Source organism: Eriocheir sinensis, chromosome 22 (genome assembly GCF_024679095.1).
Source record: "Eriocheir sinensis breed Jianghai 21 chromosome 22, ASM2467909v1, whole genome shotgun sequence".
Classification (NCBI taxonomy): Eukaryota; Metazoa; Arthropoda; class Malacostraca; order Decapoda; family Varunidae; genus Eriocheir; species Eriocheir sinensis.
In genome coordinates, this window is record NC_066530.1 from 20,026,986 (window position 1) to 20,042,978 (window position 15,993).

General features: G+C 42.2%; 1 protein-coding gene across 2 annotated transcripts; it reads right to left on the bottom strand.

Annotated features, from left to right (window-relative positions):
- Window positions 1-446: 446 nt before the first annotated feature.
- LOC127002243 (enhancer of polycomb homolog 1-like) lies at window positions 447-15,062 on the bottom strand. 2 transcript variants are annotated; one of them, XM_050868049.1, is made up of 11 exons: window positions 14,296-15,062; window positions 10,369-10,485; window positions 9,381-9,545; window positions 8,287-8,418; window positions 7,231-7,466; window positions 5,844-6,021; window positions 4,925-5,083; window positions 4,039-4,170; window positions 3,292-3,434; window positions 2,604-2,726; window positions 447-1,825 (listed from the first exon to the last, which is right to left on the bottom strand). In XM_050868049.1, exons 1-11 carry the CDS (start codon window positions 14,440-14,442, stop codon window positions 736-738), a joined length of 2,622 nt encoding a protein of 873 aa, XP_050724006.1. In that variant the 5' UTR covers window positions 14,443-15,062; the 3' UTR covers window positions 447-735. The 2 variants fall into 2 exon arrangements, with proteins under 2 accessions (XP_050724006.1, XP_050724005.1); XM_050868048.1 differs by having other exon boundaries at window positions 5,829-6,021; window positions 14,296-15,060.
- Between the last annotated feature and the right edge of the window lie 931 nt (window positions 15,063-15,993).

Genomic DNA, 15,993 nt, shown 5'->3' on the forward strand with positions numbered 1-15,993 from the left:
TTCAACATGAAAGGGTTGAAACAAAATTACCAGCTCAGTTTTAGAAGCATATCTGCAACATTTTTCCAGGGTTTAAAAAGTAGAGCTGATATAGTCATTACGTCCAATATGAACAAGTCAAGATTCTGAAGGTTTTTGATATCCAACAAAGGTCATGAATGGCTCCAGGTGGTCGGGCCACCCCAGCAGTACACACTTACTACAAATCATGGACCAAATAAAATGTGAGAAGACATCATTGCAAACAGCCACATACAAGACTAAATTGATTAGCTAATTCTTATAATCATTTTGACAGTATGTTCAGGAATTACAGTTCACAATAAAGGCAAAGACAAAATCAAGATACACAGTACAGGTATATAGGTAGGTGGTCACCAATGAAGACTTGAACCTAACAGTAACAAGTATCCTTACCTTTTATGGAATTACGTAAATACATGGCAAACAGTTATCCATTTATTTGTACTTTTTAGCTATACAGTTTCCTGGCCTTGAGCAAATAATATCAGGACATCAATTAAAGCAATGGGAATGGCAAGAAAGGAGTGAATTTCATCCCATTATGTTTGAATTTTTATCTGCTGTAATTTGAGGAGGATTGAGAATGAAACACAAAGAGACATGGAATAATCAACACATCTTATTATTTCCTTGTGCATTCGGTATAAAAATAAGTTAGACATGAGATAAATTGGAAAAAAAATCTGGTCAATGTTAAATTTAGGATAATGTTCAAGTTTCATGAAACATATAATGATCCACTTTAGCACATTTTGAGCCGTCAAAAGAATTGCTTGGTCCATTTGTTAAGACTGTTGCACTGCTGTTGCTTTCACTATTTGGTAAGCTGTCATTTGTCCGGGTGGTTGATCCAAAGAACTTTTGAGACACCAAATTATTTGTGGTCGCACTACTTATGACGTTGCTACCATTATTTTTATTATTAGATAATAAGAGTCCACTGGATACACTCAAAGCATCAGCTGACGAAGATTCTTGGTGTGCAGATGTTTTCACTTTGCTACCGTCACTGTTTGAACATTCGCTGCCACCCTTGTCACTTATAGCATTGGAGGAGGCACACAGTAAGCTGTTACTTAGACTAGTTGCTGAGGAAGTAGGTAAAGACGTGGAGGAAGAGGAGGATGTGGATGTTAGGGATGATGATGTTGCACATGATGATGAGGATGAAGGAAATGTGGAAGAATGAATCTCATCACCCGTCACATTGCTTGTACTAAGTTGAAGCCCCGATACTGCCAAGGGAAGCGTGTTAGTTGAGTCTAGCGTCACAAACTTGGATGTGGGTTGGGTGGTGAAATCTACGGAATGTTGCTGTAGTCTATCACTTGTACTGCTAAAATTTGATGCCCATTCGCTATTGGAGAGATCATCCAAAGTCACACCACCACTTGGATTAGAACCATCAGTTGCCCCACTACCACCACCACTGCCACTGCCACTGCCACTACCACCACCACCACCACTGCCACTTCTGGTTCCATTGCTGTTTTCAGTCACTAGATCCACTTCCAGGTTCTCCTCAAGTAGCACTCCTGGGTCACTGTTGAGTAAAGTGTCAAGGTCCGATGGTATGGACACTTCTAGTTCGGTAATGTTTCCGGCAGCGTAGCCTTCCAGAACTTCTGCTGAGATGAAAACAGAGGACGGCAGCGCAGTTGCCAGATTGAGTTCCTCTGGGGACGAGGCAGAGTTGAGGTTGACATCAGGCGTGAGGGTGACAGGAACTCCAACCGTCTCCACATCGATTTCAACATCTGTGTCATTGTCCTCGGGGGGAGAGCTCGGACAGAAGTGTGGCCTGGAAAGGAAGGTCAGGTTAATCACTAATATACACTCAATGACAATAGTAATGCGTGGTAAAAGTGACAGAAACTACAACAACCTCCACGTCGATTTCAACGTGTGTCATTGTCCTCGGGGGAGAGCTCGGACTGAAGTGTGGCCTATGAAGGAAGGTCAGGTTAATCACAAATACTCATTGAATGTAGTTATGAATGGTAATAAAAACTTGAATAGTGGTAAAAGTAAAGTTGGGAGCATAAGCTATAGCTGAACATGATAATAAATACTTGATGAATATAGTAATGCAATTATACAGGCTCATATAAAAAGATAGTTTCAAGAAGGGGGGTATCAAGACCCCTCTCCTCCCAAAACAGACCTCTCATTTGGCCACTCACCTACACACACTTTTATTGGGGCACTGGGCAGTGATCAACAGGCTTTTTTTTTTCTATAATTTTTTTGCCCTTAAAACCTTGAGTGCAAATTTCCTACCAGAAGACATCACCAAGCTACAAGAATGGAACAAAAAGTGGCTGCTACAATTCATTGAAGAAAAATCTATAGTCCAGCACCTTGGGAGGGGAAATCCAGCATACCAATACCACATGGGGAAACACTCCACTATCCACCACAGAGGCAGAGAAAGACCTGGGAGTGTATGTTACCAGGCTACCAGTGAAGGCTAAATCCGTGCCAATCGCAGCGGTCGGGTCAAGCTGCTTCCTTTGCTGTAAAAAAAAAGTTGGTATACAAGATCAAGGGCTTTTCTTGCTTATCGTCAAGGTTCTTACCATTCTGTTTTAACCTCATGGAGGAAATCGTTCGTCGCTGTGAGGCCGTTTGGACCCACATCTCTGAAATCCGTCTTCATCAACAGATCGTCAAGAGGGGAATTTAATCTGTCTAGCCACATTCTGAAAGGAGAACAATTACTTGGGACACAATTAAAAAATATAATAATAACTGTACAAGATATGAACTACAAAATCGGTGCCCAAACTAAAGCTCGTGCCGCTATTGTTTAATAATTGTACAAGATATGAACAATAAAAAGGTGCCCAAACTCAAGCTCATGCCACTAATGTGTTTCACACTCTTCCTAACTGAAAAGGATCCACAAGAACCACTCAGACTGTTCCTTGCTTCATTAACTCCCCTCCCTTGAGCAACTGCCCCCTTACTTTTTTTATGCCTGTTCTTTTAAGTGTTTCCTCTGGTGTAAAAGAACAAAACCGAAAGATATATTCATGATCTATAATTCTGAACAACCAGTAATTTATGCATTGAACAAGCCTTGCCTGACAGACTCCCCACACCTAACCTATTAAGGGATTGATTGATTGATCAGACTAAAACCATGGCGCTGCATCCGCACTGGCCATGTGGCACCAAATAAAATTACCTCATATAAAATCGTAAAATTACCTAATAAGGGAAAATAAGGACATTAAATGAGAATAAGAAGAGGATAAGCCTTACCTGCCTCCTCTACCACGTCTGCGGCGAGCAAACCCAACACATCGACGAGTAGGATATGACAGGGAGGTGAGGGAAAACCTAAACCTTGGGTCACCACCGCCACCTTCGTCAGGAGGTACCCAGGGCCAGTTGCCATCTCGAGGCTGAAAGGACGAAGCTTGTAAGACCTGGTAGTATAGGGACTAGAGGATCAAGTAAATAATATAAAATGGCTTCAACAGTTCATCTTGAGGCTGGAAATCAGAAGTTTATAGGTTTATATATGGGCTATCTTCAGACACATGATAGCCAGCAACTTATGGTATAAATCAACAAAGAATGACCTCACTTTGTTATATAGAAAGTCTCACTAGTAAGGAAGCAAATATGAATTTTCTGATTCAAGACTGTTTGGGGTTTTGTTAGATTATGTTAGGTTAAGTTTAGGGTATCTTCAAACACATGATAGCCAGCACCTTATGGTATAAATCAACAAAGAATGACCTCACTTTGTTGTATAGTCTCATTAGTAAGGAAGCATATATGAATTTTCTTAGTCAAGACCTACAGTAACTGTTTCGGGTTTTAATAGGTTAGGTTTGGTCAACTGGAGGGTGGCATGTATTTCAAAAGGCGCCACTTAAACAATCCTGAAGTTAAAATTTAATGTTGACAAGCATAATTCTTCCTATTCTGGCAATCTCAATACAAATTACATCACATAAGTTAGGAAAGTGGGAAAAAAAAGTGTCCCTGGTGGTTACTTACAGCGTGGTAATTGGTATATTTTTTCCTTCTAAAGGTAAAGACACCATCGGGTTCATTTTCCTCCTCTGTTTCTGATTGTGAGGGAGATGCAACTTCGTCCTCAGAACTGGGAGGCGCGTAGCCCATGGAGTCCTGGAAAACAATACCAGGTTACAATCTTTGGCAAGGGATATCTCTAAAGAAAGAAAGAAATACACTGATCACACACACACACACACACAGGTACAGGGAGACACCCACACCCACTGATGCATAATCCATACATAGCCAATGAAGTTCTGAAAAATAATACCAGGTTACAATCTTTGGCAATGGATATCACTAAGGAAAGATAGAAATACATTGATCACACACACTTGTACACAACCACACACAGGTACAGGAAGACACTCACACCCATTAACGCATATTCCGTACATAGCCCCTGAAGCCCTGAAAAACAATACGAGGTTACAATATTTGGGAAAGCAGATCACTAAGAAAAAAAAATAATCATACACTTATCTCTCACACACACACACACACACACACGCAATGCCTTTGTATGTAACTGTTAAAAGATGTGCAGGGATGGTGGTATAGGCTTACAAGAGATAAGTCACAGATGGAAGGCAGGAAACCCTCACCAGAGATACCTAGCAGGGTTATTTTTTATTATTACTCCAAGATATGAAACAGGTAGAGAGGGAGGAGTGAGGACACTACGCTGCCTGTTTACCAGACCCCAAACAACTGAGACGCTGAGATAATGAAAATAGAAGAGAAAGCAATGAGAGAGAGGGAGAAAGAGGGTAAGGGGAAATGCAGTGATGCAAAAAGATCAAGAAACAGAGTGAAGGACCTGGTCTCTCACCCTTATATTATACAATCTTATAGTCACTCCTACCTGTGGATACGCAGCTGCTATGGTGTAGGGGTCAGGCGGATGATTGTATGTGGGGGTGAGCTGGGGTGTGGGAGGGGTGGATGACGCTGAAGAGGATATCTGACCGTGGTGTCTTCTGGCGCGCTTCTTGTATGCTCTTCTGTCTCTCTTGCCATCCTCCTGCGGTGAAGAAACAGTCAGTTACCTGTATTACCATGTTACTCTAAGCCAGTTATATGTTATGAAGTGTTGGAAATAGAGGAAGAATTAGCACTGGATTGAGCAAGAATGGGAGAAGTTGGACTATAAACAATATAAAAGAAGTAGTAGAAGAAATTAATAAGTTATGAAGTGTTGGAAATAGAGGAAGGATCAGCACTGGATTGAGCAAGATGGAGGAAGATCATTTGCAAGTCCAACCCCGAGAATGGGATAAGATGGACTACAAATGAAAGGAGGAATTAGTAGTCCTATGTTAAACTGCTGCTAATCATGTGAAGGGCAACTTTACATGAACCTGAAGCACGTGGAATGTTACAACGCAGCTTGACAGAATAGAGAATAGAAAGCAGCGATTAGTAGGCTTATTGTTCTTTCTTTGCTTATTGCCCTTGAGTGGTTTCCTTTACCATAATAAGAGGAAAAGGGGGATGGATGTAGCTGATTAGTGATGTTTGGGGCAAGACACCCCGGCAAGTAACATAGGAACTTTTGTCTAATTCAGGTTTTGTTGTCTGCCGGCCAACAATTCTTTCTCTAAATGGAAATAACACACTGCAAAATGACAAAGAAATGGATGTATGCTACACGCCAATCAAAACTAACTACGTATATCAACAACACAAAATCACATGCAAAATAAAACAAAGTACAACAGCCTGTCCTCCCACCAAGCAGACCGGCAACCAAAGACAGCGATACATACTCTTTTCCTACTCACTTTGCTGGAATGTGACGTGGGGGCGACCTTCAGCCACGAGCCACTAGCCGCAGCACTCGCCGAAGTGGTTCCTGATGAGAGTTGGTGGTTGGAGAACAAGGGGGCGAAGGCCGGCCGCTGGGTTCGTAGCGCGCTGACCTCCGCGAGCAGTGCCCCAGAGAAGTCTTGCACCTCGTACCTGTTGAATATAGAAATCAGGTTACTGCCCTTCCTACTTTTACAGACACCTACACAAACATCTGAATGAGCCGCAACTTAATGGACATCTCTCAAAACGTATGGCTAATGTAGTGCCCCAGAGAAGTCCTGCACCTCGTACCCTTGCGTTAATATAGGCTTTCCATCCTTGCTACTCTCACAGACATCTAACAAACACCTGAATACTAATGTTACAAGTATCTAAATGAGTCACAGCTTAATGGAAAGATCTCAAAACCTATGGCTAATGCAGTGCTCCAGAGAAGTCTTGCACCTCCTACCTGTTGGTTAATATAAATATCAGGCTTTCAGTTCTTCCTACTCTTACAGACAACTAATAAACACCTGAATACTAATGGTGTGAATATCTAAATGAGGCAAAACCTAATGAAAAGCTCTAAAAATCTATGGGTAATGCAAATGATCTTATACAAACAGCCCAGTCTAGTGTTTGTCTTCCGAGCACTTCATGCACAGTTAAAGTATGAAAAGGCTTCAAACAGAGGAAGATACAAACAGGAGAACATAAGGAACCTCCATGAAGAAAGTCAGACTACAAAGGGAAGCTCCTGTAAACCGAAGACCACCTATCCTCCCAATCCCTGAACATATCTATCCTCTTATCTACATACCACAAGGAGATACAGCAAGGAGGATGTCTGTGGGCTTAATTTGCAGAGATGAGGATGGTCAAGTGGGTATTTGGTGCATCACTGAATAAGGTAAGTGGAGTCATGATTTTGAATAGAGGAGGGGACTTAAATCCATTAGCATAGTGTTAATTAGGGGACTTTAAATATATTGAAATAGTCAGTAGAGGATTTGAGGTAGGGAGGGAGGAGCACCGTTGCCAGATTATCGTATTCAGAACATCGTATTTACCAGTTTCTGAGCCATGACTATTGCAAAAACACACCAACAACTATGTCAATGATAACCATAAATGAATCTAGTTATCAGGGTGGGGGAGACAGTTTTGGGGTCAGAAATCAGCAAATATAAGACCCTGAGTACGCCAATCTGGCAACGATGGGGAGGAGTGAGGACACTATACACTGCCTCTTCAGCCACCCACAAACACCAGAGACGCTGAGAAGGAGAAAATGAAAGCAAAAAAGTTGGAAAGTTTCGTTTAGTCGGCGCAACATCTGTGGACATATGCCAAAACGAAAGCAAAACAAGCACTGACCTTCTCTCAAACACCTCAATGTTCAGGTTCAGGTATTCCCTCTTGGCCTTCTCTCTTCTCTTGACCATCTCCAGCAAGGTCACCGCTCTGGACAGATCTCTTCTAAGCTTGAGCATCTTCTCGTAACTGGATTCGTCATTCTTGCGGTTCTTCCTGGTCTGCATCTTCTCCGTTCTTTTCCGAAACGCCACATAGGGGTCGCTGGAGTTGGAGCCAGAGCCTTTCTCAGTCTTCACCTGCAGGATAATATGGTCATTGTAAAGGATGTTAAAATATTCTTATCATCCCTTCTGACGCATATCCCGTGGAGCTCCTTCAGAGAGTAAAAAGAGGCAAAAAAAGGAGAGAATGAGCATTGGAATTTCAAATAATTATAAAGTAAACAAATCATATGTGAAAAATGCAACTAATATGAAGGAGTAAGCATCAGAATGACTCCAATTGATCATAGAGAAAATAAACCACATGTATAAAAGCAAATAAAAATAAAATAAGCATAAGACATTCTATTAATCATACAGTAAGCAAACTATATGAGAGAGGAGCAAAAAAACTTACTAAATAAATAAATAAGAATAACCATAAAATCTCAATCAACGGTATGATAAAACATGTGAAAAATGTAAGAAAAGCAAAAATAATCTCAAATAATTAGACAGAAAACAAACCACATGTGAAAACTACAGCCGTGGGAGCGGCGAGTAGCGGGCTTTTTTTTTTTGGTAGTTTTTGTTGCCCTTGAGCCGCATCCTTTGATGTAAAAAAATTAAAAAAATAAAAATAAAAATAAAAACTTTAATTGATCACACACTAAACAAACCATATGTGAAAAGAACAACAAAAACAACTACTCATGATAAATTAATACCTGAAAGACACAACTAAAAAAGGAAAAATGCACCTAAAAACAAGGAGGAACAACTGTAAGACCTCCAATCAACCACATATTAACCAAAGCACACATGAGAACCACCACCAAAACTACCACAACCACTCATAACACAACAACACCTGCAACCTACAGTGACAGCAGAGGGCAAACATGACCGCTCTAACCTGTGGTATGAGAGCATGAGCCAGTCTGAGCCGCTTGTTGAGCCAGTAGTCGTAGACGGCGATGATGAGGTCGTCATCGTCCTTCAAAAGCACCTTGGCCTCCTGTAGGGTGACAGCTTTCAACCCCGAGGCCTGGAAAGTTTGAAAAGTTTCATTTAGTCGGCGCAACATTTGTGGTCATATGCTGGAGAGACAGAAGGGGAAGGAATTATAGGAGAAGGAAACAGATCCCAGGAGACGGGACATAACTCGCGATTAATACCTGGAACCCATTTACTGCTGAGTGGACAGGGGCGTAGGGTATCGGAAAAGCCGCCCAAATTTTTCCACTCCACCCGGGAATTGAACCCGGGCTCTCTCGGTTGTGAGCCAAGTATGCTAGCCACTGCACCACAAAGCCCCCCGGGGGTTTAGAGTACTGGATACATACAATTGACATGCCCTAGAATGGAATCGAGCACTCCCACTAAAACACTGAAGGTTCAGTATAGGCTTTTCTGATCATGGGTTCCTGTTGCTATTAAACTCAGCATGTAAAAAAAAATGGAAAAGCACTGAGCCTGGGCTTTGTTGGTTATGGGTTCTTGCTAGTTATATATTCAGCCTGGAAGATAGGAGGAAAGCATTCAGTAGGGGCTTTGCTGGTTATGGGCTCCTGCTGCTATATATTTAGGAAGGGCATCCGAGGGTGAAAAAGTCCCCCTCGAGACCAAAAAAAGGATAGCGTTGAGACTAGGCCCTGTTGTTTATGGGCTCCTGTTGCTTATATATCTAGGAAGGACATTAGAGGCAGAAAAATTCCCGCTTCAAACCAAGATAGACGAGAATTTCTTTTTCGTATATCCAACTCCACAAGGGGAAATAAGGACGTTATATGAATAAGAAGAAAAGGAAAGAGTACAAGACAAAAAATGAGATAATATGAGTAAAAGAAAGAGAATGGGGAATAGAAGAAGAATCAGAAGATTGAGAACAATAACAAAAAAAAAACAGGAACAAGATCAAGAAGACAAAGAAGAAAAAGAAGAAACCGTAGAAGACAGAAGACGGAAAAGGAGACAAAGAAGAGTTAAGAGTTATGACCCTAACGTTACCTTTTCCAAGCGGTCCATCATTTCCTCAAACTGGAGGTTGGTGAGCGGTACCTCTCCTTTGGCTGCATGTTGGTTGACCCACTCCTCGTCCTCAGAGTCCATGTCATACTCGGGTATGTCTTGCTCCGCTGAGAACGGGTGGATGTGGATCAGCTGTCGAGGCGCCTGAAACACAAGAAGAAATTAACACTCTCATAAGGTTAGTATTAATGTGGCAAAGAATTATTTGATGATGAGAAAAGTGAACATTACTTTAAATTATCTAAGTTTAAATGAGAGCGGGTGGATGTGGATCAGCTGTCAAGGCGCCTGAAACACAAGGACAAATTAACACTCATACTGTTAGCATCACTGTGGCATAGAATAATTATTTGATGATGAGAAAAGTAAACAGAGGGCAGAGTGTTGATGATAAGTGAAGGAAATGAAGGTATGTGAAAGGACACCAGTTGGGAGATCAAGGAGAACATGGAGAGGAACAGTGACATAAGACTTGGAAGTGTTACAAATAGAGGAAGGATTAGCACTGGATCAAGCAAGATGAAGGAGAATCATGGGAAGTCCGAATCTGAGAATGGGAGAAGATGGACTACAAACAAAGAAGAATATAATTTTATGAGAAAAGTGAACATTAGTTTGACTTACCTAATCATAAATGAGTTACCTATCAACTAATACAGAAGATGACAAACATTTTCATTACTATTAAAATGTAAATCTAGAAAATAGTAGGCAAGTAGAATAAGAATTAGCATTGGACCAAGCAAAATGGAGGAGGATCTTCACAAGTCCAACCCCAAGAACAGAGGATGAACTATAAACAAAGAAGATGAAATAGACTAATTGAGTAGAATCAGTTACTTTACAGCTTCACATGAGGATAAACTCTATAGGCTAAACTGAGTCTTCCTACAGGCCACCTCCAACCCCTGACCATGACCTTGAGGATACAAGAAGCGAGGGCCAGGGCCAGGCAGAGGGTCCTCACCTTGTAGTTAGGAGGGTACATTCTGTCAAGGACGGAGGAATCTTCGGCACCCCAGTCAAACACCTCAGGCACCGGAATAACACGTTGATGGAAGATGGCCTGCTGCAGGTGATGTTCCTGGAGGGCAGTGACAGGAATTAGTAAAGATTGATGGCACAAGTTTTATGAGCTAACTATCTATCTATCTATATCTCCGATGTCATGCTCACTAACTAACTAGCTAAAAATAAAAGCAAAATGTGAAAGATTGAGAGAGTTAGGTGTTTTGAAAGGGAGAAATAGATGTCACTAATCTGAAGGTGATGTTCCTGGAGGGCAGTGACAGGGATTAGTAAAGACTGGCGGCACAAGTTGTGTAAGCAAACAAATAAAAGGTGAAAGATTTATGTGTTTTGAAATGGGAAAAAATCTGAAGGTGAGGTTCCTACAGGACACTGAACAAGAAATTAGTACAGATTATCAGTACAAGTATGAGCTAACAAGATTATGAGCTAATAAATAAAAGGCAAATGTAAAAGACTGAGAGAGTTATGTGTTTTGAAAGGGGAAAAATAGGTCATTAATCTGCAGGTAATGTTCCTGAAAGGCATTGACAGGGAATTAATAAAGACTACCGGCACAATTTGAATGAGCCAACAAATAAAAGGTGAAAGATTTATGTGTTTTGAAGTGAAAAAAAATAGCTGTCATTATTCCGCAGGTGATGTTTTGAGAAGCAGTAACATTATTAGCACAAAATACTTCCTGGGGGTGATGTTCCTGAGATCATTAACATGGATTAGTACCTATTACCTATCCGTGGTGCTGTGATTAGCACACCTAGCAACAAATGCGCAGGCCTAGGTTCAAATCCCGGCCTGGGTAGTCAGCGTAAAGCCTACCAATCAATTCATCCTCCCTTACATGCTAGTCAATAAATGGGTACCTGGGGAAGGTAAACTGTGGTAACCCAAATGTATACAAGCACTGTGTCCTACTGGGGTTCTCACACACCATAAGGTCAAGGGCCAATGTGACAGATATGAGCACTGAGGCCAAAGACAGCAATTGCGTATACCTCAAACTTTAACCTTACTGTCACAAACTGCAAGAGGTAACACGTAAGTGAGTCAATGAGTCAATATTCATACGTAACATCGAGTCTTTAAAATTTTACTTGGCGTGCCAGGTCATGTTAAGTTCTAATAAAAAGTTCTAAACAAAAGTAAGTTAGGGCAAGATGTGTTCTCGAGTGACTTGCTACAGGCCACAGTGCCATTCCCATAGGCTCATAGCAAACAGGTGAGTATTTAGGAAGCAGAATCCCTGAGCCCAACACATTTGATATACCAAAGTCATATAGAACAGAGCTACAGGTTTAATTCTTTACACATCATAATCTATTGTTTCTTATATCCCGTGTTTATGATTGTGAGTGACTGTCTGTTATGTGTATAAAAAACGGGTGTGATAACGTAAACAAGTACCGGTACTCTTTTGTTTCCTCTTTCATGAACTCAAAGTATATATGTAACAAAATTTGGGATAGTTATGCACCATTTGAAAGCTTTGAAACTGTTCTTTCCCATGGTGAAATCAAAATGATCAAGGGTAGACACAAAGAATGTATCTTGTACCTATATATACATTTCTTACTCTTCATCATCAATAGCACACGGAACGATCACTTATCTAAGCCAACAACAGCATAAAACACCACTGCCCTATATTGTCAGCTATCATATTTTATCCCTGAAATACTTATTTACCTGTGGACACTAATATTACTAGCTATTTCACTGATGAATTAGTAAAACTATATATATAGTATTATATCACCTATTATGATTTCCACTCCACAATAAAATGGTCCTCAAACTATACTAGTCTGATAAATATGAAGTCCGACTGATGTGGCCTGAGCCTCTCCACATCACTACCGCACCACCCTCAATATATCACTTTATCTCTCATGTCAGGTATTTATTATTTGATATTCTGTATTTAGTAATCTGTATGCACTAAGTAAGTCTGTATAGTGCTAAGAATATCTCAGTTTTCAGAATAACAGCAAAGAATGGTATTAATTCCACAACACGTGATATTTTTTGTTTCCGATGTCAGCGATCAAGACACCATGTCACTTCTTCCCTCACCTCCATGCTCGATGACAGTTACTTCAACGGCTGTCCTTACCCCGAAGGCTAAATTTGGCAGTGCTGTGGCCCCGAGCAGATCCCGCCCAAACTGACTTCATATTTGTGTCAGACTTTGGGCCAGTTCAACAGCCCAACAGAGTCTTTATAAGCGGGCAAACCAAACTATATTCTCCAAAATGATCCGTTATTTCTACTCACCACCAGATAGTAAGATTTCCTGTGAAGCGTCTTAAAACTTCCTCCTTTTTTATCAAAGCCAAACACTATACAAGGAATTTTCATCGTATATTGTATTTGGTTTGGGGAGCTTACAAACTTGACGTATTGATCTGTAAAGCTGGCACAATAGATAGGAAACGTGATGGTAAATGTATAGTTTTGCTCCGCTTCCTCAAAATACCATATATGCCTTCAAATTATGGTTAGAGAGCTGGATTGAACTGTAAAACAGGCCCTATAGATAGCAAACAAAATGGTAAATGTGTAGTTTAGCTCTGCCACCTCAAAATACTATACATGCCTTCAAATTATGGTTAGAGAGGAAAAATACAAGCTCTTTAACTGTGATATGAGGGCAAATAAGGCTAGAAACTAACCTAATGTAACTAAACATGACCCTTGCACCCTGACTGTCTCCTATGCATCAACAGCACTGGCATGGACAAGTTACGTCACTTTGGATTAGTTTACAACCATTTGCGTCCATGTTAAGTTTATAGGGCATATAGTTTTGGCCTTTTACTATAATATAATGACATATATGACACTTTGAGGTGTTATTGTAGCCTAAATATTATTGATACTGGCGACTGTCATATATTATCCATGCAATCAGACTCGCCATGTGACAGCAGGTTGCCAGAGCATGATAATGCACACCTCGGACTTAGGTGCCGCAACTTTAGTCAATACATGGGTACCTGAGGAAACCTGGGGAAGGTAAACTGAGGTAACCCGGATGTCACTGGCGGTGGTGAGCTAAACTATACGATTACGATATAAATTACACTCGTATTTGTCAATTCTGGATGCAGAGTGACCGGGAGGTATATTTCAGAAAGCTGACGATGATTTCCAGGGAATATGAAGATTACAGTAGCCTGAGCCGCCGCTGGTGACAACAAAGGCGTAGCACGAAACCTATCACACGCATGTATCTCGAATGATTAAACTTAACAAGTCTAACCAAACTAATTCAACCTAACCTGGCGTAACCTAACTATTTCTAACCGAACCGAACCTAACCTGATCCCCGACTGCCAAAATGCGATGTGGTGGATTAAGCTCATAAACAGAGTGGTTCCGCCCCCTCTCTGACCCCATTTAACATTTATTGCATTAGGCATTGGGCATTATATGGTTATAATCCACTGGCACAACAGCTGAAACCCCACAACAATCAAATGAACTGAAATCAACTATCAAATGGGGGGAAAAAATAACAAAAATAGGGAGCAGGGTAATATATGGAATAACTAGGAAATGTTGAAGCTTCAGAACGGTAAATGAAGGTCTGGGGGGCAGGGGCCAGGGCGCTGCCAGCTGGCCCGCACCTGTCATCACTTCTCGGGCCATTTCCACCACTCCTGCGCCCCGCCCGGCACTATTAAAGCCCATTCCCGTGTTTTCCGCCACGGCCGCACCCGCCCGCACGGTTGTCACGGCCGCCAAGGAGGGTTCGCTGCGACACCCGGAAAATCTGTTGTTAAATGGCTTGTTTTGAAGTTGGCGGCGCCTGGCCGTGATGGCCGCGGCGCAGCCCCGCGCGGCGCCCTGCCCCGCCACTCACCGTCTCCTCCTCCTTCTCCATGCCCGTGGGCATCTGCGGCACCGTCCTGTTGATTGCATTGAACTCGGCAAAGTCCGGAATATCCTCTTGCATATACACGGGGATGGGCTTGGAGGCATCGAGCTGCCTCGCCCGAAACTTGCTCATGTTGGCGGCACAGTCCAGCAGCAGCCCGCCTCACTCACAGCGCCTCATCCCGCGCCGCACGGGGGCCTGGCGGGCCGCAGCCCTCCGCAGAACGTGGGGGGCACCACCTACGATGTGCCCATGGTGCTGCTTTCGACTTGGCAATACACACAAAGAAATATTTGGAGGAAAAACACTGCATCAGGGGACTGGGAACCGCAACACAATCATGGCGGTCCTTAACACACGCTCGCCGCGGCGCGCGCCACCAGCGGACCACGGCGCCCACGGGGACTAATGGCGCCCGACCCGTACCGTACACACACCCTGCAGGCCCCATAGCTACACAACACCTTCCTTCCTTACAGATATTCATTAAATCACCCAAGTTAAGCCCCTACACCAGGTAGAACAAGGCTTTATGGTCTCATTCTGGCCCTCCTGACGCCACAAGAGGCTACTCCTGGCAACATCTTCATGTCTCACACACGTACAAGATGTATGAAGTTCTGTCTCACACAGGGCCTACAAAGTTCTGTCCCATACGTACATGGTCTATATAGCTCTGTCTCACACGCATAGGTTCTATAAAGTTCTATCTCACATACAAATGGCCTATGGAACTTCCACCTCCAAGAAGTCTGCCTGAAACTGTAAATGTTTTCTGACATTCCTGAGCTAAATATTAGGTAATGTGTGACTTTTGAGGATAATGAATGTTGCATTAGTTTATTGTTTGATGTATCAGTAGATTATATCCACCATATGTATAGTTAAGGCTCAATTATCATATTACGTCAAAAATATTAATGGATAAATGCCATATGCAGGCAAACTAAATAATTCAAGCCATTGCTCTTATTCTATGTGATAAAGGATAATAACACAGCCTTATTTTCCTCATTAAACTATTAGGATATCCCAGCATAGACCTACATCAATGAAAAACGTGAATATTGCAAGAAATACGGTACAGTGGGCCCTCGCAATGGCCTCGCTTACGGGTGGATGTGCCTCTCCATTTCCATAACACGCATATCCTCTGACAACTTTTCATTAATGTCACGAGGAAATAAATGCGGAGTGAGTCAGGAGATGAACACATACCAAGACGCAGGTAACATTCACGCAAGGTAGAGCTGGCAGGCCACATCACACTCTTGCCATACGAGGAGCCACGAGTTCCCCTTCATTAACACATTGCTGACTGAGAATGGCTTTGTCAGGAGAGCATATACGCAGAACATCAACATCACGGTACTCTAAGCCTAAAATAAGGGCCATAAGTCATTCAGTCATTCAAGTTAAGCGATAAAAATGAGTGGACAGCCGAGTAATTATCTGGTGCAGGTCTCCGTGCCTCAGCCAGTAGCTCCACTTACGTCACCTTCACACCGTACTTTACTCCACCAAGGACCGTTCGTGCATTCCTCCCTGAGACACACACGTACGTTCGTCCCTCCATGCATATACGTTCCTCCTTGCTACACACATTCGCCCCCCCCTGCGGCACACACGTACGTTATTCCTCCCTGCCATAGTACACGTTCCTCCCTGTTAGACACACATACG